Source organism: Watersipora subatra, chromosome 3, assembly GCF_963576615.1.
Source record: "Watersipora subatra chromosome 3, tzWatSuba1.1, whole genome shotgun sequence".
Taxonomy (NCBI): domain Eukaryota; kingdom Metazoa; phylum Bryozoa; class Gymnolaemata; order Cheilostomatida; family Watersiporidae; genus Watersipora; species Watersipora subatra.
The window spans coordinates 43,770,301-43,797,683 of NC_088710.1; the positions used below are offsets into that span (position 1 = coordinate 43,770,301).

Consider the following 27,383-nt stretch of genomic DNA (forward strand, 5'->3'; position numbering starts at 1 on the left):
CAAGCTATAGACTATCAACTACAAACTATAGACTATCAACTACAAACTATAGACTATCAACTACAAACTGTAGACTATTAACTACAAACTATAGACTGTTAACTACAAACTGTAGACTATTAACTACAAACTATAGACTATCAACTACAAACTATAGACTATCAACTACAAACTATAGACTATCAACTACAAACTATAGACTATTAACTACAAACTATAGACTATTAACTACAAGCTATAGACTATCAACTACAAACTATAGACTATCAACTACAAACTATAGACTATCAACTACAAACTGTAGACTATTAACTACAAACTATAGACTGTTAACTACAAGCTATAGACTATCAACTACAAACTATAGACTATCAACTACAAACTATAGACTATTAACTACAAACTATAGACTATTAACTACAAACTATAGTATATCAACTACAAACTATAGACTATCAACTACAAACTGTAGACTATTAACTACAAACTATAGACTGTTAACGACAAGCTATAGACTATCAACTACAAACTATAGACTATCAACTACAAACTATAGACTATCAACTACAAACTATAGAAAACTACCCTGACAGTCAAGTGTGCTGGGAGATACTATCACATGTACTGATAAAGTCCAGTGAATCGCTATAGCAGGCACTGGTTGATTGGCAAATGTGTTATGATGTAGGCTATGCGAGCTGAAAGTTGCAGCTTCAAATCTAGTATGATGTGAACATTTTCCAAATCTTTAACTTTTTTTTGGACATACGGACAAAAGGACACGGCTCTTTTATCATAAAAATGACATAAAATTGCAAGCTACACATTATGAAGGCGAGGCTATAAATGAATGCTTATACATGTCAAATAAGAGCTAGCTTCAATTTTATTTGAGCATATTTTTTGCTGTATGACAGTTGGTTGAACAAAATTGTTGTAAATATTGAAATACTTGTACTATATTTGCTAAAAGCAAAGCAATTCAAAACTATAATAAAGTAGCGTATATATGTATAAATAAATGAGCACAATCAAAAAATTCAATAATTTATGCAGCGCAGAAGATGAAGGCAGGATTAAAGAAGGTGAAGACCGGCAGTAAACATCCTTTCTCAGCGCTGTCGCTGCCTTCCATTATCTATAAATAGGGAAGCATATAGACTAGTACTATACGTAGTGATCGTGTATGTTGGTTAGGAAATAAACATGCACAACAGCGGTGTTCGCAAATCATAGATATATGCCTCTGAATAAATTCAATAAATAAATTTACCAATAAAAATTTACTCAAATAGAGGTTTGCACTAGCTTTTACCTTCACCTTTGGAAAAAATGAGCAGAACTAGATTTTGTTTGCAAAAGAGAGAAATTTCTAAACTTTGAGAGCATCTAAACATCTAGATTCCCTGTTAGCTCCATATACCAAAGTTAAACAGATTATTTGGCCAATATAGACCTGAATATTTGTGACCAATAATTGCGTTTAATATAAACTAGTCGTACAAACCTGTCCTTTGTATTTTTCCTTTTTCTCTTTTTACCTAAAAAGCAAAGCAAAAAAGGGTTTCATCGTTTCATCACAAATAAATAAGTACACACACAGCAACACCAGATGGAGACCTACCTAACTAATACCAAGCTGATGTATGGGTAACCCTTCAGCATTTGACTCACTCCTTCAAAGGCGTTATCAAAGAATATTCTGGCATAAAAAATGTTACTCAGCAAAATTCTATAGAGTACAAAACTAAATTATAACCCAAAAACATTCCTAAAGTGATATTACAACTTCTTTAAGATATTCAGGCAGTGATGCTTTATTCTGTAGTGCATTCACTCAGTCACAAATCATTCACTCAGTCACAAATCATTCATTCATTTAGCCATGATTCATTCATTTATTCATTTAGCCATGATTCATTCATTTAGCCATGATTCATTCATTCATTTAGCCATGATTTATTCATTCATTTAGCCATGATTCATTCATTCATTTAGCCATGATTTATTCATTCATTTAACCATGATTCATTGATTCAATTATTTAGCCATGATTCATTCATTCATTCATTTAGCCATGATTCATTCATTCATTCATTTAGCCATGATTCATTCATTTAGCCATGATTCATTCATTCATTTAGCCATGATTTATTCATTCATTTAGCCATGATTCATTCATTCATTTAGCAATGATTCATTCATTCATTTAGCCATGATTCATTCATTTAGCCATGATTCATTCATTCATTTAGCCATGATTCATTCATTCATTTAGCCATGATTCATTCATTCATTTAACCATGATTCATTCATTCATTTAGCCATGATTCATTCATTTAGCCATGATTCATTCATTCATTTAGCCATGATTTATTCATTCATTTAGCCATGATTCATTCATTCATTTAGCCATGATTCATTCATTCATTTAGCAATGATTCATTCATTCATTTAGCAATGATCCATTCATTCATTTAACCATGATTCATTCATTCATTTAGCCATGATTCATTCATTCATTTAACCATGATTCATTAATTCATTTAGCCATGATTCATTCATTTAGCCATGATTCATTCATTCATTTAGCCATGATTTATTCATTCATTTAGCCATGATTCATTCATTCATTTAGCCATGATTCATTCATTCATTTAGCAATGATTCATTCATTCATTTAGCAATGATCCATTCATTCATTTAACCATGATTCATTCATTCATTTAGCCATGATTCATTCATTCATTTAGCAATGATTCATTCATTCATTTAGCAATGATTCATTCATTCATTTAACCATGATTCATTCATTCATTTAGCCATGATTCATTCATTCATTTAGCAATGATTCATTCATTCATTTAACCATGATTCATTCATTCATTTAACAATGATTCATTCATTCATTTAACCATGATTCATTCATTCATTTAACCATGATTCATTCACTCATTTAACCATGATTCATTCATTCATCTAGCCATGATTCATTCATTCATCTAGCCATGATTCATTCATTCATCTAGCCATGATTCATTCATTCATTTAGCCATGATTCATTCATTCATTTAGCCATGATTCATTCATTCATTTAACCGTGATTCATTCACTCATTTAGCAATGATTCATTCATTCATTTAACCGTGATTCATTCACTCATTTAGCAATGATTCATTCATTTAGCCATGATTCATTCATCTAGCCATGATTCATTCATTCATTTAGCCATGATTCATTCATTCATTTAGCCATGATTCATTCATTCATTTAACCATGATTCATTCATTCATTTAGCCATGATTCATTCATTCATTTAGCCATGATTCATTCATTCATTCATTCATTTAGCCATGATTCATTCATTCATTTAGCCATGATTCATTCATTCATTTAGCCATGATTCATTCATTCATTTAACCGTGATTCATTCATTCATTTAGCCATGATTCATTCATTCATTTAACCGTGATTCATTCACTCATTTAGCAATGATTCATTCATTCATTTAACCGTGATTCATTCACTCATTTAGCAATGATTCATTCATTTAGCCATGATTCATTCATCTAGCCATGATTCATTCATTCATTTAGCCATGATTCATTCATTCATTTAGCCATGATTCATTCATTCATTTAACCATGATTCATTCATTCATTTAGCCATGATTCATTCATTCATTTAACCATGATTCATTCATTCATTTAGCCATGATTCATTCATTCATTTAGCCATGATTCATTCATTCATTCATTCATTTAGCCATGATTCATTCATTCATTTAGCCATGATTCATTCATTCATCTAGCCATGATTCATTCATTCATTTAGCCATGATTCATTCATTCATTTAGCCATGATTCATTCATTCATTTAACCGTGATTCATTCACTCATTTAGCAATGATTCATTCATTCATTTAACCGTGATTCATTCACTCATTTAGCAATGATTCATTCATTTAGCCATGATTCATTCATCTAGCCATGATTCATTCATTCATTTAGCCATGATTCATTCATTCATTTAGCCATGATTCATTCATTCATTTAGCCATGATTCATTCATTCATTTAGCCATGATTCATTCATTCATTTAACCGTGATTCATTCACTCATTTAGCAATGATTCATTCATTTAGCCATGATTCATTCATCTAGCCATGATTCATTCATTCATTTAGCCATGATTCATTCATTCATTTAGCCATGATTCATTCATTCATTTAACCATGATTCATTCATTCATTTAGCCATGATTCATTCATTCATTTAGCCATGATTCATTCATTCATTCATTCATTTAGCCATGATTCATTCATTTATTTAGTTAATCAGCTGTATGTTAATGATCATTCATAACTCACCATTCAATTCACTAAACTACATTGTACTCTTTCAGTCATTTATTTGTTCATCTAGCCATTCTCTCCGTTCCTCATTTATCTATTCATTTTTTTCTCACTCAGTCATATTATCTATGTAAATTTGTAAAATTATTCATTTGCTAATAATTACCAAATAAATATTTATATTAACAATTTTATTTACAATTTGACTCTCTATTAGCTAATTAATCATCTCACAGCATCTCTTCTTAATTGGCTAATCTAGTTCTTCATTTATTTAGCTGTTCATTTCCTTATTATAAAATTCATTTATTTATGCGTCAAGTCAAAAATGCTATTGAAGACAAGGGCAGGCATTTTTATATAATAGCCATACAAATTATATCAAATGTAAGCAAAAAGTGGTACAAAATATATCATAGTTTTAGCATATGTGTCATGGAAACCATATAATAATACACAAATCATAGGATAAACTAACCAGACTCCTTCTATGGAAAGCATAGAACAACAAAAGGGTAAACGATGGCAAACATAAAACCTGTTGAATAGACGATGTAACAAACTATACAATGATATGCTTGGGTGTTACTACAATTTAATTAAGAATAAATCATACTGGCTGCCCAACTCACCAGACTATCCAACATCTTGTTCAGATGCCACAGAGTTAGCCTCCTCTATACACAAAGTAATTTATGCGATTCAATTTAAAATGTCAAATCTTTACAAATATTTTACAGAATTTTAGATGTGACAAGTGAAACTTCAAAATTGTTCAAATCGCACCTCTTGAGGAGCAGTCTCTAACGATGACCAGCAACAAACTAACAAACTATAACCTTGTGATATTTAGTACAATGTTATACTAACTCTACTTTGGTAGAGATTGTGTGTAAGAATAATTACACTTTAATCAGCCTATTATTGGGATAACATTATCCTAATAATTTAGATGCCCTGATATTACTAGATGGTATTTTTATGGATAAATTTTCTATCGGTCCGATGACAATAAAGACAAAGGTTGTTGCACAGCCAAAGACCTCATCTAATGCCCAGTACCTCAGAAACCTTGTCTAATGCCCAGTATCCCAGAAACCTCATCTAATGCTAAGTATCCTAGAAACCTTGTCTAATACCCAGTACCCCAGAAACCTTGTCTAATGCCCAGTATCCCAGAAACCTCCTCTAATGCTAAGTATCCCAGAAACCTTATCTAATACCCAGTACCCCAGAAACCTTGTTTAATGCCCAGTGCCCCAGAAACCTTGTCTAATGCCCAGTATCCCAGAAACCTTGTCTAATACCCAGTACCCCAGAAACCTTGTCTAATGCCCAGTATCCCAGAAACCTCCTCTAATGCTAAGTATCCCAGAAACCTTATCTAATACCCAGTACCCCAGAAACCTTGTTTAATGCCCAGTGCCCCAGAAACCTTGTCTAATGCCCAGTATCCCAGAAACCTTTTCTAATACACAGTATCCCAGAAACCTTGTCTAATGCCCAGTATCCCAGAAACCTTTTCTAATACCCAGCATCCCAGAAACCTTGTCTATTGCCCAGTATCCCAGAAACCTTGTCTAATGCCCAGTATCCCAGAAACCTTTTCTAATACCCAGTATCCCAGAAACCTTGTCTAATGCCCAGTATCCCAGAAACCTTTTCTAATACCCAGTATCCCAGAAACCTTGTCAAATGCCCAGTATCCCAGAAACCTTGTCTAATACCTAATATTCCAGAAACCTTGTCTAATGCCCAGTATCCCAGAAACATTGTCGAATACCCAAGTACCCCAGAAACCTTGTCTAATACCAAGTATGTAATTGAGAAAAGTCACACCACAGTTCTACTACACAGAAGGGATTTTCAATGCTGGTGTTTAACAAACATGCCATGCTCATTATGTATGATGATTATTATTATGACTATTATTATTCATGATAATAATGCTGACTCAAGGGTAAATTACATATGATGATGAAATTGTATGTTGCATGATTTTTATAAATAATAATATTTAATGTTATATAAATAGGTCCCAATACTTCCAGGGAGCTTTTATATGTGTACAACAATTTCTACTAATTTATTCATAATAGGAGTCTAAGGAAATACACCATTTAAATAGCCTAAGTTCAAAACTCTTGAATATAGGCTATTTTCAGTTGTTCAAAACTCTTGAACAACTGAAAAATAATTCCAACACAAGAAGGAATTTGCACTTTTCACCACATGATCACAATTGAGTCATTCAAGTTCAAGAGCAGCCATCATACTCACCCTCCTCCCCGCTTTCTTCCGTCTCTTCCTCTTCCTCTTCCAACTCCTCTTCATTCGCCTCTTGGAAGTCATCTCTATATGTATCATCCTTTTCCTGTTCAGCATCTGAACAGGAGAGGAGAAACAGTATACAGGTCAAAAATTTTTCTTGAACGCAATAAAAACAGATTACATGACAATCTCCTTTTGACACGTTTCACATGAGAGACAAAGAAGAGAGCAAAGATGGAGGTGAGAGAAAATATTGGGAGAAAAAGAAGAGAAAATGGGAAGCGGGAAAGAGAAGAGAAAGAGCATGTAGAGAGGAAAGAGAGTGAAAAAGAGAAGAGAGAGATGAGGAAGGAGAGAGAAAAAATAGATGGTCATGCTGCTAACAAGCCTTGACATGTTGACTAACTATAAACAAAAAGCCCAAATGAAAGACAATTTTTACCTTTGCGATTATAAAATTGACATATGGAATTTTAAGTGTTATCAATATTTTATACAAAGAAAAATTGCTGATTTAGATGCACAAAAACCATTTGAATGATCCTCATATTAAAACAAAGTGTTTGAATTTAGCACAGACTACATTAGTGTGAGTCTTATACCTGTTAATCTGTTTACCTTATTTAATGTTAAGTTAAGAACAAAGGGAAGCAATCCTAGAAGGTTCTACTAACCCCCATCATTAGCTCGTGTCGCTATTCTTGCATTGACTTCTTTCAGGGCCTTTTTAATTGCTTTCACTGCATCCGAGTCTTCTTGCAACTTGGCATAGTCCAGGGCTCTCTCAAAAGACTCAACCGCAGTCTCAAGATCTCCCAGCTTGGCTATAACAAAATGAGACCAATCATAAACACATTAACGCTCGGTCTTAAGATGTTAGCTTATGTAACTGCTGTCAAACTGATAGTGTCATTAACCAAATGTTAGGATGCCCTCCAAGTTTCCTTGAATTAATTCTATGTTATATTCTGAGGGTGAAACTATAACTTTATTTAAGTTTCACAATAAAAAAGCGTCAAACGTGTTGCATCATTCTAAACACAGTTCATTGACAGAAGTGTTAGAAACTTGTAAGAAATAATCTAAAATCATAAAAAACTGATAATTTTTCACAACGAAAAAAAACATTTCCCTATGAAATATGGCATTCTTATTAATCTTTTGCTTAAAAACAGAAAATAAGAACTACCGTATATCCCCGCATATAAGCCGATTTTAGAATGCAAAAAATTACCAAACATTGAAGATGGTGACTCTGATTGAAGACAAACAACATGACATGGTAATCTAATTTCAACAGCTACAACTCAAACTTTTATTAACTCAACTTTATTACTAAAAGTAAAACAACAATAATAGTTATCACTACTTTAACTTTTTCAGTAACAAACAATTTTTTTCCTGAAAGAAATTTTTGGTAAAACCAAATATAATATATTTGACACCGGCGCATATAAGTTATCATAATTTGACCAAATTAATTAGCATAAGATTTTACACCATCTGATGTCATTAAAAGGCCACAAATGTGTTGCAGAAAAAATTCAGACATTTTTTCTCCTCTTCATACTATCATGGTTGACAAGCTATGCATGTTCAGAGTCAGTTGAGTTACCACAATAACTACAGCTTATGATATTACTACTATTGGTGTTAAAAATGAATACTCACTGTCCCTCCTACTATTGCTTCATAGATAACTATCAGAATTCCATTAATCAATAATTCATGAAACCTACACATCTGTAATGCATGTGATCAATACAAAAAGAATCGCTATAAAAATGTGTTGTTGCAAAGCGAAACTAAAGTCATCATGAGATGCAAACATGTTTTCCATTGGCTGAACGCAAACAGACGATTGCTTTTTTTCATTTAGGCGGTAACACGATAGGCTAACTTAACAACTACTCACCAATCAGAAACCTTTTGTACTAAGCCTGCAAAAGCTGCTCAATTTGCGCAACCTTTCACTCTGATAAGTACGTACGGCTTGTTACGGTTCAGAGGGTCGGCTTATATATGAATTCTTATAAATTCCCTAATTTTAAGGCTGTTTTTGAGGTTCGGCTTATGTGTGAAATAGGCTTATAAGCAGGAACATATGGTAAGTGAATGTATTGGCAGAGCAGAAGCAAGTCAGCTGAAATAAATTTCTGTCTAGTGATGGACCACCTTAAATAACACTCTAGCTAGTGATAAACCAGTTGAAATAAAGCCCTGACTAGTGATGAACCAGTCGAACTAACGCCTTGACTAGTGATGAACCAGTTGAAATAACACCCTGTCTAGTGATGAACCAGTTTTAAGCAATCCATACACGCCAAGGATATCACACAGGAAATCAAACAGTTGTTTAGATAGTTTTAATGCGCTAACAAAAATTTGAACCCATCTGCAAAGCTATTAAAACATCCTCTTAAGGATACAGAAAGGGGACTCTCACCATTTTAATTATAGAAACTAATATAAAAAGATTGGATTTGTTGAAGTCCTCCTATAAAAGAAGTAAACAGCTGATGGCCAATCATCCGTATATACATACAACTCATATACCATGTTTAGCACTTTTTATTTGTAAAGTTGATTGACTATCTTTCGTAGATATGAAAAATAGTTGTGCATATCGTATCTACACTATATAAAATAGTTGTGCATATCGTATCTACACTATATAAAATAGTTGTGCATATCGAATCTACACTATATAAAATAGTTGTGCATATCGTATCGACACTATATAAAATAGTTGTGTATATCATATCTACACTATATAAAATAGTTGTGCATATCGTATCTACACTATATAAAATAGTTGTGCATATCGAATCTACACTATATAAAATAGTTGTGTATATCATATCTACACTATATAAAATAGTTGTGCATATCGTATCTACACTATATAAAATAGTTGTGCATATCGTATCTACACTATATAAAATAGTTGTGCATATCGTATTTACACTATATAAAATAGTTGTGCATATCGTATCTACACTATATAAAATAGTTGTGCATATCGTATCTACACTATATAAAATAGTTGTGCATATCGTATTTACACTATATAAAATAGTTGTGCATATCGTATTTACACTATATAAAATAGTTGTGCATATCGTATCTACACTTATAAAAAAACTAGCAGACGCGACAAACTAGAAACAACATGTGTGTCAAGACACAGAGATGATGATGATAATCTAAATATTTTTTGGTGAACTTTTTGTAACTTACAAAATAAAAAAGCTATTTTACACATGAGTCTAGTATGGGTTCCACCGCATTTAAAAAAATTAAGGTAAACATAATGATGAAAACGTCAAATAGATGGAAGTTGAGCTACGAGTAGGGATCTAACAATCAATGCATGCGTTAAAAATGTTAGTAGTTAGTCACAATCAATTGGAACCAACACCACACACCTTGTGCTTGTGCAAGAAGAACACTCGAATGCAATTGCCACACTTCGTCATCAGCACTCTGTGCATGGCTGTATGACTTCTCCCCATACTCTCTCGCCTTTTCAATTTCTTCCGTTTCGAAATAACATCGACCGAGCTCGTGGTAGACCCATGCTGCCTCGAGATCTTGCATGCCACTTTTTCTTGCTATTTTTTTCTCCCAGCTAGATTGCATAGGGTTAGATTCACATCAGAAAAAGTTATCAAGAAAGAGTGCAGACATGCCACGCAGTGGTGAGAAGTTAGAATGTGAATCAACACTATGGATTTCGTTAAGAAATAGCAGACCAACTTTTTGAAATAAATACATAACAATATTTTGAAAAGAAACATCATAATAATGCTCCTAGCAAATATTTTTCCCTTTCCATAAAATTAAAAACATAAAAAGTGAATAGCAATAAGGTTTATTTGAAACTAACTCCAACATTTTCAAACAGGCAGGTAAGGTTCCCATATCGCTAAACTACAATTTATCTATTAATAGTACAAGTTCGACACTGACCGCTTATTAAATCATTAAGAATTCAAATTACTAATTACTTTGCATCAGACCAGTATGCCTGCACTATAATATTATAGACTGAATTTCCTGAACTTTGCAACACATTATCAATAGAGCTATTCAGCCAAATTTATCTATTAAACAAAACAATCCATCTCCCAAAGATGTACTAGTCAGTCGTTCGCTCTAATGACAAATAAAAATAATTTTCAACACAAATGAAAATTTAAAAGTAAAAAATTCATTTTAATCATTGGTCTGATGTGAACGAGCAAGAAAGAAGACAAGTATTGTTATACACATGGAGATCATACCATAGAAGGCATCAAACTTCCTCTACCTACACCACACAGACACACGCATGCAAACACACACAACACACTGTAGAAAGAAGGTTGTAAAACTTACACGTCTATGGCTTCAGAAAACTTCCCAACTCTAGCGTAAACTCTTCCCAGATTATCCATCGCCCTCGACTCCAACTCCTCATTCTCTCTACAACGAAGTCAGCACGATGTCAAACATTAGAGAACAGTTGTTTTGCCTTTGCTTTTCATGTTAAACTAAACGGATAATCAAAAATTACCAACCTCTTCAGCTAACATAATAAACATTTCTCTTGCAGAATTTTACTTTTACTACTCAATGTCAGTAACCAACATTCCATGTTCTGTACACCGCTAGTTGAGTTTTACTACTCCAAGTCAGTAACCAACACTCCATGTTCTGTACACCGCTAGTTGAGTTTTACTACTCCAAGTCAGTAACCAACACTCCATGTTCTGTACACCGCTAGTTGAGTTTTTATGACTATATGCCCTTTCAGTCACAAACCACCGAAATGCGAATATAAGATTATGCACTTTCCAGTAATGTTTTGTGCTGTAAAGTAGTGTTTTAGTGAGAATATTGGGTACAATTGTGTTCAAAGGTTTAACAAGATTTAATAGTTATTGTGGACGTTTTTCATTTCCTTAGATGTATGAGAAACAAGAGTAGGATATATAAAAAGTGTTTGCATCCTAGTGGGGTAACTCAATTAAAAACTACAGAATTGTTTGGTAATTTATGCAATATTGTGAGGAAGCCAGCCACTCTCTGGCAAGTGAGCTTGCCTAATGTACAGAAGTGACCAAGCGCTATCCAGCCAGCTGGGCAAGGAGAATGGAGGGGCGGAGCAGGGAGGATTTAGAAAACAGCTGTGTCTCTGCTCAAGGAGAAACAAGAGTGGGAGAGCCAGAACCAGCCACAAGATCCATAAACCTATCTTCAATTGACAAAATTTGCTGTAGAGTTACACCGCTAGATTAACAAATACATACATGTACTTTATTAAGCTCGAAAGGGCCGGTATTTCTGGTGATCTGGTGAGGATAAATAAAGGATAGCACCAGATCCTTTACAATATTTGAGGTAAACAGCGGCAGTTGAGGTTTTGGTAACATTAGAGATATGTTTACCTCTCAACTGCTTTATTGAAAAGTGTGACCGAGGATTTGTATTAAAGTTTAATGTCTGTCGGTTAAGTTCCAAGATCACGCCTGGGAACGACCGGGCATCGGCCTATCAATATCGGCTGCATGGCCACTAATTCTATACATTAAAGAAGGCTGAAGTAACAACTGAAGCACTCTTGTTAAATGTCTGCAAATATTGGTGACTTGGATAGTAAAATGTCATAATTGTCCCCTTTTCCTCTGTTTCCTTTTGTAGTTGTAGCAGTTATGGAAAATATTTTCTTAATTGAAATCCTAATCGTATTATTTATAAATTTCTGACACTATGACTACTTGTAGGCAGCCATCACAGTTCAAGGTCAGGTTTCATTAAAAGCACGTCTTTCAATGAAAACAACCTTTGGAATTTTATAGCATCAGTCATTGATGATCCATATTTGCTGTTGCACACCCAACTACAGTCTTACAGTAAATTGCCATACGAGTTCAGTCTCAGAATGCATTAAACTGGTATGTCAATTTACTTGTGTCTCAAGGCACTGTTTTCTATATAAAATATAAAATAGCTAAATACAAATTATTATGTTACCATACTATAAAAGCCACATAAAACAGGATATTCCTATGAAAAAACATGTTTTTAATTGCTGTAATTCAGTATCTACGCTAAAAAAGTAACAACTAGCTATTTAGCTGTTCAAATCTGCAATAAAATGTAATATTACTATATACACTACAGTAAGTTTTTACCTGCAAGACCAACGTAGCGACTAACGAAAGTCTGAGAGAGACTTGACAGCCACGCGTTCGGTACACTAAACCTCTGTGACACTCCATCACAGGAATTTTAAATTTAGCTCAAATGAATTTAGCTTACTAAACTAATAAACAGTTAATAAACTAAACTAAACAGTTAATAAACTAAGTAAACAGTTAATAAACTAAACAGTTAATAAACTAAACAGTTAATAAACTAAACTAAACAGTTAATAAACTAAACTAAACAGTTAATAAACTAAACTAAACAGTTAATAAACTAAGTAAACAGTTAATAAACTAAATAAACAGTTAATAAACTAAGTAAACAGTTAATAAACTAAATAAACAGTTAATAAACTAAACAGTTAATAAACTAAACAGTTAATAAACTAAACTAAACAGTTAATAAACTAAACAGTTAATAAACTAAATAAACAGTTAATAAACTAAATAAACAGTTAATAAACTAAACTAAACAACTAAAGTTTTAATATTTTACTAAACTTACTTTAATTTTATCGTCTTAACTTTTTATTACGTTTCCGCCTTTCCAGTTTTGTGCTGTTTGTCTCTCGTTCACTATAATTTTTAGACAACCTTTTCACAACTTTTTCTAAACTGATTCAAGGAGAAAACCGAGTAATACTGTTTTCCAAAGCAGCCTTTCACATACTTGGCCATCGAGAACCGGCTAGCATGTTTGTATCTCAAAGATTACTGGTATCTTAAGGAAGAAACTTGTTTGAAATTCTGCTCGCATTTCAGTTTTCTCATATGGTGGGGCACTCGTATGTCGAGACATGACTGTATTACCTATGTTTTTACAAATACTCCAACTAGAAATTGTGTGTCCGATACACTGAGAAATGAAAAAAATAATGTGAACTGTTTAACTTTACAACGTCATAATACATCGCCTCAAACACCTCTGTGATTGTAAAGTCTAACAGAGCTGTAGATATAATTACTTGATGATTGGGGTCAACTGGTTCTGAATACAGAGAGTGTATGTTAATGACAGTTGCGGACTTACAACTCCCGAGCTATCTGCAAGTCTTTCTGGTGTTCATTTAGGGCATTGTCAAAATCTCCTAATTCAAGATATGCGTTCCCAGCTGAACTGTGAAGGGTCGCAGTCACTTCTTGTTTATTAGCGACCTCCTCTTCGCTCCAAGAGTTCACTAATTTCATCGTCTGCGCTGTTTCCTTAAGAACCTCCTTATATTTGCCCCTTGTGTGATCTGTCAATAGAAACGACAAAGGGTTCCCACCAAAGCTAAAATTTTAAAGATTTTTTTCAAATTCTTTTCAATTTAAAAAAAAAATAAAAATTTGACTTTAAAAAAAGGTTAAATTTTATGGTAAATTTCAGAGGTTTCACACCCCCTAAAATGGACAGTAGCTAAAAAACTTTTCACGTGAAATAATATTTTGGGCTAAAAATATACTTTTGATGTCTTAGCTAAATAAGAACTGAAAGGTTTACGAATGGAGAGAGCTAAACATGGCACTGTAGAAAAAGAATCCATGCAAAAAGGTAAAACTTAGTCGCATGAATTTTGATTTCCAAAAAAGGTTTATTTACTTTGTTTATCAAATTATCCTGAATGATATTGCTGAACTCTAAAAATGCTAAACGATTATTAAATAAATCTTGTGGAATTTTCGTAGTTACAATTGTGTTATGTTTATTGAAAACACTACACATCTAACATAATGCTAATAAAGACAATAACAATACTGATAGTAGTAAGAGCGTTTACAATTAAAACACTGACAATAACAACAACAATAGGAATAATAAAACTAACAGTAATTATTAATAAATAGTTATTAATAATAATATTGTAATAATAATCCTAACAACCTTGACTATAAATTTCACGATAATAATACCCGCATCCGTTCCATTGTCTGAAGTCACACGAAAATCCCCCACACGGAATTGAGTTCGAGCATCCAAGTTTTGCAACTAACCGCACTACCAATTTGGCACTGGACCAACTTGCCCCATGGAATAATTGTGCATATACATGTAATCATTTTACATGATGATGATCTCTCATGGCAGGTGGGACTGCCAGTGTAGTAGTAGTAATAATAATATTATTCGTTACAATAACATTCGCGATTACTATAATAATAATAATAATAAATCTAAATAATAATAACAATAATGATAACCATAGTGTTTATTACTGAGTAAACATGTAGTTACACGGCCTTAATATTTCACAGATGATTTCTAAAAGATAAATAAAAAGAGTAAACCCAGAATTGGGAGTTGTCTTCTCATAGATTTATAGGGAAGTCTCTTACAGACTTTATTTCTAGTTTGTAGTCATTTGTAGTTTTTGCAGGATCTGTTAAGTTAACTGTTGGAATCAACATCTATTTATAACTTATTCTAATTGAGAATCAGTTTATCTTTTAGCTGCTAGTAAATCATTTACTTTTAAAAATGTTTCAAAATTTTTGCTACCATTTGTGATGCAAAACTCCCATAACAAATAAAATGACTAACAACTCATCACTATTCGTGAAAACGACACCAATTTGAATAGCTGTATAAATGACAATTTATGATATTTTGGCAGCGGAGCATGAAGCTTTGTCCGACCAACGAAGCTCTCTAAACATGAATCTAAGATAACTTTTTAAATAAGGTAGATAACTTCAAAGCATCCCTCACTGAAGCAAGGAGCATCATTAAATTCAAGATGGAGTCGCAATAGATATGAAGGGTTGACGCATCAGTCCAGATGAGTCAGGTAAACAGTCTTATAATAAGCATAAACACATATCATAGCTTAATCATCAAACACTTCCCACGAGAACACATTTGTAACTATGGGAACATATTCGTAACTATGGGAACATATTCATAACTACAGGAAAACAATCGTAACCATGACTAACAATGACATTACTGACTTACATCGTAACACTGACTATGATTTTTTGCACTACAGCAACTCGCAGGTGCGAGTTGTGGTTGGAATCAAAGTATTGATCAATTACTAAATAATTCTCATATTAAACATACAGGAAAGCCATACATCTTCGTAATCAATGCACCTATTTGTCAGCTCTCATAGTTGGAACAAAGCTAGCCCCAAAATGCTTTCAGAGATTTTAATTATTGGAAAATTTACATTGTTCAGCGGATCGTCAATAAGTCTACATTTTTTCAATAATACATTTCATTATGGTAAGAAATAAAATATTAATTTTAAAATATATTAAAATGTATACCATTATTTTTGCTATCTACTATTATGCATTCGTTCCATTTTTTGTCTGCAGTGATGAATTTTCAAAATAACTGCCATAACAATCATAGGCAGGATTATTGTTTGACAAATATCAAAAGATTTCCAATCAGCGGATTCATTCAAAGACAATATCACGGTCATGCTTAAAGAAAATTGTAAGACAACATTAAATCATAAAAAACAGAAAATATCGGAAAGACCTGACAATGAACAGTTTGGCAGCATACTCACAGTCATCAATCTCTCGTAGCTTCATCAGAGTGTACTTGACAGGGTCAGCGTTGCCTTTTTTAGCGAGTTTGGCTTGCTGCAAGTCACGGTCACGTTTTCTCGCGTACATCGGTTTCTGTTGTCTCCAAAAGTCTGTCCGTGTGTCGAGGTAGAGGAGACCGTGAAGGGCAAGGTTGTGTATAGCTTGGCTTGTTTTTGTTTTTCTCTCTTTGGCTCCTGCAACAACGAGAAGTCTTACAACCCAAATTGAAGCCGTTCTATTTTTATAACTTCTCTAACCAATTTATCTGAGCACATCTTGTCCAAATGACCGAAATATAAAAAGCATAATGTAATTTTATTGCTAACATCACCGTAAAAAGAAAATCATGTGGAGAAAAAAGGTACATCTATGAGGCATTTTTCATCGAAATCCATCATTTTAACGATATCTTAAAGGCCTGGATAGATGAGCGCAAAATTTTGTGTGTGAAGATATGTGAATATAATTTATGACGGTGAAATACCAGTTTTTTATTCTGATCTGGGCTGAGTGCGTGCTGTCTGACTACAAATGCAAGCATACTCCCTCAGCAAATAAACCAACATGATAAACAACAATACTTATCAATTCCCAACGCAGGGTACTTTTCCTTTTTAAGAACACTTTATTGTTATTAAAACGGGAGGACGATAAGAGCTACATCCTCTAATCCATCAACACAAACCTCTGCTATTCCAGTTGCTGGTTCACAACTGGATAATTCGATGGGTAGGTATTATAATATTTTTAATCTATTCAAAATTTTTAATTCAATTTGTTTAACTTACAATAATCTCCTTTAAAAACAGATGCCTCTACTACTCTATAGAATAATTTCCACATGCTTTGGGAAAGATGGAAATTTCCAGTTTTATATAATTTATATTATAAAGTATATGTCATTGTCTAACTACTGAAGTTGAAATCAAAGACAGCCAACTCTACAGTAACGTTTCAGTTGTTAGCTTTTGCCCTCGAGTCATTACAGCTCGGAAGTGAAATGTTACACAAACTAACTCGAATAGTAACAACAATTATTACAATATTTTACGAATGAGTCGTTGCAATTAAACATTAATAAGACACTAAAACATATTTAGTAAAACAACTCTACTCTGACAATCAGCGCATAATGACAGGATATGCACCGAATAAAATTATTAAACTCAAGAGCGCAAATCATCCAATAAAAATAAGTTTCGAGATATGAATAAGAAAAAACTCAGTGCGTTGAGCTTATGTAAGAATGCTATGCGGATGTTCGCAGCTATGAATTTTGCTAGACAATTCATCCTTATTCTTGCCCGAGTATCCAGGACTATATGCGAAGAGCACAAAATTTTCTGCTGTTATTAGTAAAAAGTAAACAAATTACTAAATGTATCCACTTCTGATGAACAACCTTCTTTCACTCACTTGTTCAATTGTTAACATGCACACGGTTGCATCTCCAAAGAGGCTTTTTAGCAAAATTTAAATAGTTAATGCATTTCTATACGCAATACGACATCTACAAAAAATAAGAATACACACAAATGAACTGAGATTCGGCATTTGAAATGATGAAGAGCCGAAAGTGTTAAAAGGCCTCCAGACAAACGACGTAAATAACATATTTGTGCACGAAAAGCGAAGGAAATGTATAAAGTATGTTTGAGAACAGTGCCCATAGCTTTAGAAAGAAAACTAATAAACGAAAAATGTGCTGTTTCATGCGTGCCTATACGCTTGGGTCCGCTTCTCTGGGGCTGATCATCATCGCTCTCTTCTCCATAGAGGGATTCCTTTTTGGCTTTTGCTGGAGGCACGACTATGATTCTTTTATTCTTGAACTTTTCAGAGTAAACTTTAAGGTCATTGTTCTCTTCTCCATACTTTCCGGAGAGATCATGGTCTAGCAGAGAGCTAGGGCATGTACACATATGGAGTTTGTACTTACACCTGCTGCATGTCTGCAGCTCATCCAGTCTGTTGCCTGCGAAGGAGCCGAGATTTTTGTACTTCTCTGAGAGCTGTTTAGACTTATTCCAACAATTTAGTAATTTGGAAAGAAACAAACGGTTGATTAGGCTATTAAATCAATACTATGAACAAAAAACTTTTTTCCCAAACACTCAGCCTGTATCTGTACCTAATCATGATCTGCCATCCAATAGAATCATAATCAATCGTTTTATTTGCATATCTTAAACAGGTCACTTTTAACTAGTCACTCGCAGAATAATATTTACAATTTTATATTCTAGCTGCAGATCATACCTTCTTCCTTTAAAAGTTTCTCTAGATACTCTCTGTCAGCGTACAAAGAGCCTAGCAACTGCTTTATTGTCTTGTCTTTATCTCCGCTGACTGGAGTTGCGGTCTTCTTTAGCGGTGTCCCGATTCGTCTACCAGGCCGCATCTGCTGTTGCTTTTTCTTTCGCTCTGCCTTTAAAATATTGAAGTCGTCTGTAACTCATTTTGCTTGCTCAAACTTTAGACCAGAGAAAACAAGGAAGGCCTTGGAGCTATTAATCTGATGATATACCGGCATAGATGGCATGAGAGATACCAGCCGTTCTAAAAGTCAGAATATGTGGAGCTTCCCACACTTTTCTGCTAGACAGGCTTGAGTTTTAACGCTAGCGACTTTTAACTTGCAAAGCCAAAAGTATGGTCCAGACGAATTCAAGCATAAAACCTCCACAGATCAGCAGTCTGCAGCTATGACCATGTAGCATTTAATTTTATGTAATATTTATATTCAATATTATGTGAATACCAAAGCAAGGTTGGATCAACAAGGGAATAAACTCCTAAAGATGTTTCACTGAGGTTGTCAATATAAAAATTTTTGTTTTAGTATCCTCAGACTAAACCATATAGTTTTACATATCACGGAGTTATCTTCTCAGCTAGCACTTGAATTCATTATCATTATGATATTCCACTTCAAATCACCACTTGTACAGCTTAATTAGATTTATGGTGATATAAGAATCCCCCATGTTTTAGTATTCCATATATAGTACAAACGTCAATACATGGTAAAGGTATAAGCTATATATAGGAATGAATATATGCTATATAATTGCTTCCTACATAAATAACTAGATTTCACTTTTTGAGGCGAAAGAGACCTTCAAACAACTACATGTAGAATAATCTTACCTCTTCTTTTTGTGGTTTGTAGAAATATGAGAGGTCTCCATCTTTTTTCAGTTTCACCTTGTCTGGAGCTACAAAAATATTTTCATGTTTACGTATTTGAACCAATGAGCAACAAGATTAGTTTGAAAAAAACTAAAAATTCTCGCTACTCCCGGCCAATCAGTAGTCGCGACTCCCGGCCAATTAATAGTAGCGATCAAAGCTTTAAGTAGAAATAGTATAAAGATGGTAAAAATGTTTAAATTAAGTTAAATGCATTCATATTCACATAATATGTCTCTCTTCACATGCACTGAGATGTGAAGAGAGACATAGTGAGGCGTGTTTAAAGGTTGACTTGCAACAAAATTCACATTACAGTTATTTGGTATCAAAAGATTCACCATGTCTTACTCTGTTGTGTTGTAGGTGCAAAATATGTGGAAATGTGATTACAAGCTCTTAAAAGCTAAAAAATGAACAGTTGATCGCCGCCATCACAAAACCGCGGTAGATTAAAATGGTATGGTATCTGCTGGAGTGATAAAGATTGGAGTAACTCACAGCCGACGCTGTTGTCTATTGCCTCCTGACACTTCTGTATGCCGAGACGAAACTCATGCTGTTCGGGACGCAACTTGTTTCCTCTGTGATAAAAGACTAAGGCCATCTCAAACTCTCCTTGGAAATACAGTGCGTCAGCCTTGCACAAAAGACCCTGCGAAGAAAAATGGGAAAAATGTGAGTCATTGCTCAATCTAGCTAAATAGTTTTGTTTGCATAGCAACGCATGAACTCGAAAAACCTTCAAGCATTCTAATCATTGTTTTAAAAGCAAGAAAGGATACTGATATTAATCATTACCACAACACTGCATTTGAAGGGTATAGTGGCTAATGATGGACATCATATCCTGATTATATAAATTCATCTGAATCTATACATAAATCTCAATGTTTGTCTGTCTGTACAACTGTCTGTCTAGCTTTAGCAATTAAGTTTTAATAATGAGAAATCGGCTGCAAACTGGATTTGAACTCACAATCTCCAGTTCTGCAAAGAGGCATTTATCCAACACACTACACTGTCCAACTGGCTATACCATAGAATAAATTGGGCACATACTTGGAACACTTACCAATATTTCACGGCGGCACATTAAACACTGCAGCTTGCGTTATGCTAAAGCTATACTAGGAAAAAATCTGTGAAGCCATAACAGAAAGAAAAATGCATGCAAATATGTGAAAAAAAATGCTTAAACCCATATAGCCAACAAGACTATCGCAAACAGTATAGATCTGTAGTAAGCACTGCAGCCGGTACGGTATGAATTACACAGAAACAAACACAGTAAACAGAAATAAACAAGCAGCTTCATTTAAAAGATAGAATGCTCAAGGCTTTTGTTGATTAAAAGTAAGTTTTTTGTACAAAAACTTTTTTATCGCCTGAGCAACATCGGGCATTCAACCAGTATATACTTGTATACAATAGCGTTCATTAACCACATAAACATTTTACCATTGACTGTCAGTTGATGACTAACATGTATATATAATATGTGTTACATGCATAGACATACATGTATGTAATGTATTATTTAAACACATACATATATGTGTGTTTATATAATACACATATATTATATATACATATAAGATATATATAAGATACATATACATATATGAAATATATACATACAGGATATATATATATATATATATATATATATATATATATATATATATATATATATAAATTGTTTCCTCACCCCGGTTAACCCATATGGGTGGTAATTTCTGCTCTAACTCGGGTCTCCTACCAGAGACCTGGGAGTTTGAGCACTCGCCTCAAGATCTTAGCTGTTCCCAGCTAAGATATATGTATATATATATACATATATTTATGTATATATATACATATATGTGTATATATATATATAAAATTGTTTCCTCAGCCAGGTTAACCCGTATAGGTGGTAATTTCTGCTCTAACTCGGGTCTCCTACCAGAGAACTGGGAGTTTGAGCACACGCCTCAAGATCTTAGGTGTTCCCAATAGCGCACTTTTCTGCAACTCACCTGAGTTGATTGCTGTTGGTATTTGAGCAAGCCACATTTTATGCGCCGGTGTTATTACACCCAGTGCCCCAATGACTACTGGGATTACAGTTGTTCTTACATTCCAGCATTTTTCAATCTCTTCTCCAAGAGGGAGATATTTCTCTACCTTTTCTTTTTCTTTGCTGGCTATATTGTAGTCATTGGGTACTGCTATATCTATTATAGTAGCCCTCTTGTTCTCCTTGTCTACCACCACTATATCTAGTTGGTTTGCTAGGACATGCTTGTCAGTCCGGATGTAGAAGTCCCAGAGGATCTTAGCACGATCATTTTCATTGACCTTACCAGGAGCTTCCCACCAGTGTTGTGGTTTATTAAGGCCATACTCATCACATAGACTTCTATACACAACACCTGCGGCATGATTATGCCGTATGCGTTTCCTGCTAGCTGCTTGCATCTACTGATGATGTGTTGGATGGTCTAAGGTGCATCTTTGCACAGTCTGCATCTAGGATCGTCTCTGGTGTGATAGATTTTTGTTTGGAGTTGCCTTGTTGGGAGCACTTGCTCCTGGGCTGCCATGATTAGCGACTCTGTATTGGCTGTTAGGTTTCCTTTGTTCAGCCACATATATGTCTGGTGAAGATCGCCAACCTTACATATTTGTCGGTGGTAAGCACCATGAAGAGGTTTCGTGTGTCAGTCAATTTCCTCATCATCAGGGTGAAGCTCCATTGTCAGAGCAGCTGATTGAAATTCAGCTAGCAACTTATCTGAAGTGGCCATGGAGGCTGCATAGGCTTTGATGCTTTGTTCTTCCTCTTTCATTGTCTGCTGTACCCTTTTGAGTCCCCTATCGCCATATTTTCTATCGAAATAAATCTAGTAGTATCAGATTTTGGGTGGGGTGCTCCATGCATGGTCAGCAGTTTACGAGTTGTTATATCTGTTTCCTTGATAGCTTCCTCAGTCCACTTTATTATGCCTGCTGGATATCTTATTACTGACAGTGCGCAGGCATTTATTGCCACAACTTGGTTCTTGGCATTGAGCTGGCTCCGTAGGACCTGCCGAAAGCGTTTCTTGTATTTGGAAATGGTTTTATGACGTATCTCGGCTTCGTGGTTGATGTTGCTTTTCATAATCCCCAAGTACTTGTACCCTTCTTCTATATCTTTGATGGTACCATTTGGCATTCTTAGGCCATCTGTGAGCATAGAATGGTCTTTCTTAAGAATTATCCTTCCACATTTCTCAGTACCGAAGGTCATTCCGATGTCCTTGCTGTATACCTGAGTGAGGTGTATTAGCGAATCAATGTCCCTTTCTTTGCTAGCGTACAGCTTGATTAGCGTACAGCTTTTTGCCATTAGCCTCCAGTTCTGTTTTCCATTTGGTCATTGACATCTTGATGAATGCCACAAGAGCAGGGTGAACATTGTACATATTGAGGCACTCAAGTATCCAACTATGAGGAATTGAGTCATAGGCCTTTTTGTAGTCAATCCAAGCCACGGCAAGATTGGTATGCCTTCTCTTGCTGTCTTGACAGACCGTCCGATCCAACAGTAGCTTATGTTTGGCTCCTCGGGTGCTGCGCCCAATTCCTTTCTGAGTACTGGTCATATAGTGACTCATGTGCTCTTCCGGTTTGTCTGCAACTATTCCTGAGAGCAGTTTCCAGGTGGTGGGCAAGCACGTTATTGGTCGATAGTTTTTTGGGAATCGGTCCCTGCTTTGGATCTTTTATCAGAAGTACAGTTCGTCCTTTGGTCAGCCATTCTCAATGGTCACCTTGTTCTATTAGGCATTCCATCTGCTTAGCCATTCTAGTGTGAAGTGATGTCAATTTCTTCAGCCATAAGGCTTGAATCATGTCATGGTCAGGTGCTGGCCATGACATATATATACTAACAGAATTCTGAGCGTTACACGGGTATTGAAAATCAGCTTAAAAACAGTGAAAGCAATGCTACACTTATAAACTCAGGTTATAAACAATGCCACTTGCCATTATTCTGGCACATTGACAATGGATAATTTTAAAAATCTAGTTATCTCCGGCTCTTTCTAATACATAGCTAACAGAGAGCGGTAGCGAATTTTCACCCACATAGCGACATATATTACCCAAGGAATAAATCAATCTCATGTAGCTATATTGGTAAGGCATTTGCCTGGTGAACGGGAGGTTCCGAGACCAAATCTTCCGCAATAAGGATTTTTCATTCCAATATTTTAACTAGCCATAACTGAACATACCGAACTACACAAGTACACACAGAGAAACTTTGAGATTTACATATATACAATAAGGTTTAGCAACCACATAAATATCTCACCTTTGACAGTTAAAGGCTGATAGCTGAATCCCTCAAAAAATAAATTTATCAAAAAAATAAAATATCTAAAAACAAGCAAAATTAATCTTAGTTCTCCAATTTTTTTCATAGGATAAAAGTCATATCGTCTGTGTGATACCTAGACTCGCACATGGTATGTGCAGTACAAAGCAGTTAAAGCCTGATCAAAGAAGGTGGCCTAGACCTTTTAGAGGAAGCTTTTATGAGCATTACATACTATCAGAGAAATAGGTTCATGGTGAGCACAAGAGATTATTGCAGCCGTTTAAAACAAGCTGAAGAATCCAATAAATAATAATTCTTAGATTAATTTCAGTGGATAAAAGTCATCTTATAAGATTATGTTTCACTTAAGATTTCTTAAAATTATTTTAGACGCAGTTTTTTCAACTTTTCAATTCCGTAAAACTCTAAAAATTTGTAAATTTCATGAACATATCTTGAATTTCTTTAATATGCTATGTAAAGCTTTAAAAATTTGTAAATTTAATGAACATATCGTCAATTATTTTAATATGCTTTGTGAAGCTCTAAAAATTTGTAAATTTCTTGAAAATATTGCTGCAGATGAGCAAATTTTGGCAATACCAAAATGCACTAGTGTTTAGTTATTCCAACTAAACACTGGTGCATATTTAATAAAACATCCAGATATGGTCCTTGACACATTCACTTTGTTCCATGAAGTGGGTACAAGTCAGAAAACTGACCTCAAAATTAAGCATGAAATTTTGCTGAGAGCAGCTTTACCTTCAGTGAATGCTTACCAAAAAACTATCGATCAGATTACTAAATATAGCACACTTCATTGATACTTTGTCGCTTGTGGCTGAAAGCTAAAAGGGTTTGGGGAGCAAATAAAAAGCAACAATAACAATAGCCATATTAACATGACGTTTTTATTGTTACACTACACAAATGCTCCAGTAATTCAATTTACTGGCCAATATCATCTCGTACAGACCTTAAAGAAGGAAGGCTCGTCTCGCATGCTTGCTTCTGCATCTGCTAGAGCATTAATGGTATCACCCATTTGAAGGTAACATCTAGACCTTGCTACCAAACAGTTCCTGTCATCATTTCTTAGTTCCATAGCCTGATAAGCAAACATAATTATTACAACTCGTTTAAAATACAAATATAATTTGCGCTAGCAACATGAATGTGCAAGCTATGTAAAAGTAACTTCCGGAGTGAGAGTAGAATTGAAAAGCCTAGTGGAACAATGGTTTGTTGTAATCAAAATTAGAGCAGCTATTGTTTTAGACTGCATGTTTCCGAAGACGGTAAAAAGGAGGCAAAAGGCTACATTATTCGGGCTTCTGCCCTCTAAACAATAGCAAACATTTTCTATGCGCGATAGAACCAAACTTAGATGCCAGCCATACGCAATAAGGAAACATTATTATTCTGATGAGCCATTATAATTTCAAAGAATAGGTACATGTTACAAGAACAACGCACTGTATAAGTTTCATTGTTCTCATTTGCTTAGTCACGCGTTCTCTTTTCAAGCTACATGACAACTCATTGTTTATTTTTGGGTGGTTCAGAACAATTGGTACTGTTTCCAACATACACTAACCTGATTGTAACTCTCTAGCGCTTTTTTAAACTCTTGTTGTTTAAAAAGCATATCACCCTCGGCTCTGTAAGCTTCAAACGTGCTCTTAGGACCAGCTGAACTGACGTTGTCCGCCATTTTATCGCCGAAAATGCGTTCTTATCAACCGCTGGTAACTTTACCGGAAGCTAGTAGTTGCGGGGCAACACATCCCGCCTTTCTTAAATGCACCCAAATATTATTTTACAATGAATACGCATCTTGGTCGTGACCAAGTAATCACCCCAATTTACCGTTTCTATTCATGTTTCCGCTAGTGTTATTCAATGCGACATTTTGATGTACACTTTCATTGAATTGAATATATTCAAATAGTGCTTATCTCGTCGCTTTGTTGTACGCAACAAGCTTATAACTATATTTTGAATTTTATACCACTATTACTTTCACGTTAAAGTTGATGAAGCTGTGCAAACTCTCTATCACGTAAGAAAAAGGATGATCAGTATAAAAAATATAAATATGCACATATTGTTTTTTACCACCTTGTGGCTTATAGTTTTGTCATGTGAAAAATCAACAAGTATTATTATAAATAGTGCAATGCAGTGAATGCAATATATGGTTGCTTATGGTACAATGATATAAAATTAATTGTATAAAATTAAAACAGTTCAGCTTTGGGTTCTTTAGTTCGTTAGGATTATAGTCCGAATCTCGACGGGTTTGAAGCTCGACTAGTTAGTATATCGATAGCAGCTCGTCCAATCTCGACAGCCATTGGTCCCAATCTCGAAACGGGCTGGTCACAAACTCCATACAATATTAACCATACTTAATATAATAAGTTCAATAATAGAATAAGTTCAATTATATTGTAGTCATGCATTCTTTCTTTAACACCTCAAAGGGGTTTTCAAGTTTTTCACAATTTCTGCGTCCGATTGTAAGCTTCATATTTATGCTTGTATTAACCTACCGCAATGCCTTCTTCGAAACATGTTGGAATTTGTTTTGTTGCAGTTCCCTGTGAAACACATACATGCATCGAAAACAATTGAACAAAGGATTTTCTAGCTACTTTTTCTTAACCAGCTTTTGGCGACATTCAAACTAACCTTTTTCTAGATTCTGACCAACCTCTGTCGAGATCGGGAAGTGTCTAGGTTCGGACTGGTCGATGATGGGACTGTTTCCCGTTTGTTGTAATGGTAGCACACCGAGTGCGCGATGTAACAAATGAAATGAGTTTTGATCTGAGAAAGTGTCTCTCTGCTAGATAAAACAGGTTTATGCAGTAATCATACATTGATTGAGCAAATCTGTGTTTGCTTTACAGTATCTGTCCAAGACTGCGACCAAATTTGTCCTTTTCTGAATAGACACTTAGCTATCAATTTTGTAGTTGCCATTCCTCTTTTCGAGCTATGATATCAGCTTTTCAAGTTGAATATCCAAATAATCTTTTCTCTGTCAGTATTGTAAATGTGAATCTATTCAATTTTGACTATTCGACTCTTCATGGGAACAATAATAAATGTTAATATAATTTCACCCTTCCTCTTCTACTCATTACCGCTTATATATTTCAGTCTTCAGTATGATCATCATTTGAATAATATTTGGCTTCACTGAGACACAAAAATGTAGAATAGTTATTCTGATGCGGCGCAATATGTATAAACATATCATAAAGCCCGGTCAATCGAGACGGTTTTCTCCTTAAATCTCATGTGCAACACAAAATGACTTTTTTCTAGTAGCCTACTCAATGCCAAGATCACCAAACCTCACCCAGTTAGCCTCTGCCCAGTGACAAATGGATCTCTGTTAGCGCAGTAAACAGGTGGTAGCTTTTAATCCATTTAGAAAAAAAGAAATGTTTGTGTAAATTGCTTTTCATTTAAAATGGCTAGT

General features: G+C 34.6%; 2 protein-coding genes across 3 annotated transcripts in view; one reads left to right on the forward strand and one right to left on the reverse strand.

Moving 5' to 3' along the window:
• Positions 1–917: 917 nt before the first annotated feature.
• LOC137391131 (outer dynein arm-docking complex subunit 4-like) lies at positions 918–25,619 on the reverse strand. Its single transcript, XM_068077495.1, has 13 exons — positions 25,488–25,619; positions 24,867–24,998; positions 20,035–20,188; positions 19,492–19,559; positions 18,601–18,769; positions 16,320–16,535; positions 13,847–14,054; positions 11,006–11,092; positions 10,054–10,256; positions 7,300–7,449; positions 6,635–6,739; positions 1,508–1,541; positions 918–1,138 (listed from the first exon to the last, which is right to left on the reverse strand). Exons 1-13 carry the CDS (start codon positions 25,602–25,604, stop codon positions 1,135–1,137), a joined length of 1,647 nt encoding a protein of 548 aa, XP_067933596.1. The 5' UTR covers positions 25,605–25,619; the 3' UTR covers positions 918–1,134.
• A 193-nt stretch (positions 25,620–25,812) lies between these two features.
• The window catches only part of LOC137391076 (phosphatidylinositol N-acetylglucosaminyltransferase subunit Q-like), a 28,936-nt gene continuing 27,365 nt past the window's right edge, over positions 25,813–27,383 (forward strand). Inside the window, exon 1 of one of the 2 annotated variants that reach the window (XM_068077425.1) lies at positions 25,813–25,952. The gene's annotated coding sequence lies outside the window, so the exon portion shown is untranslated. The remainder of the gene's footprint in view (positions 25,953–27,383) is intronic. The other variant, XM_068077424.1, reaches the window with a different exon arrangement.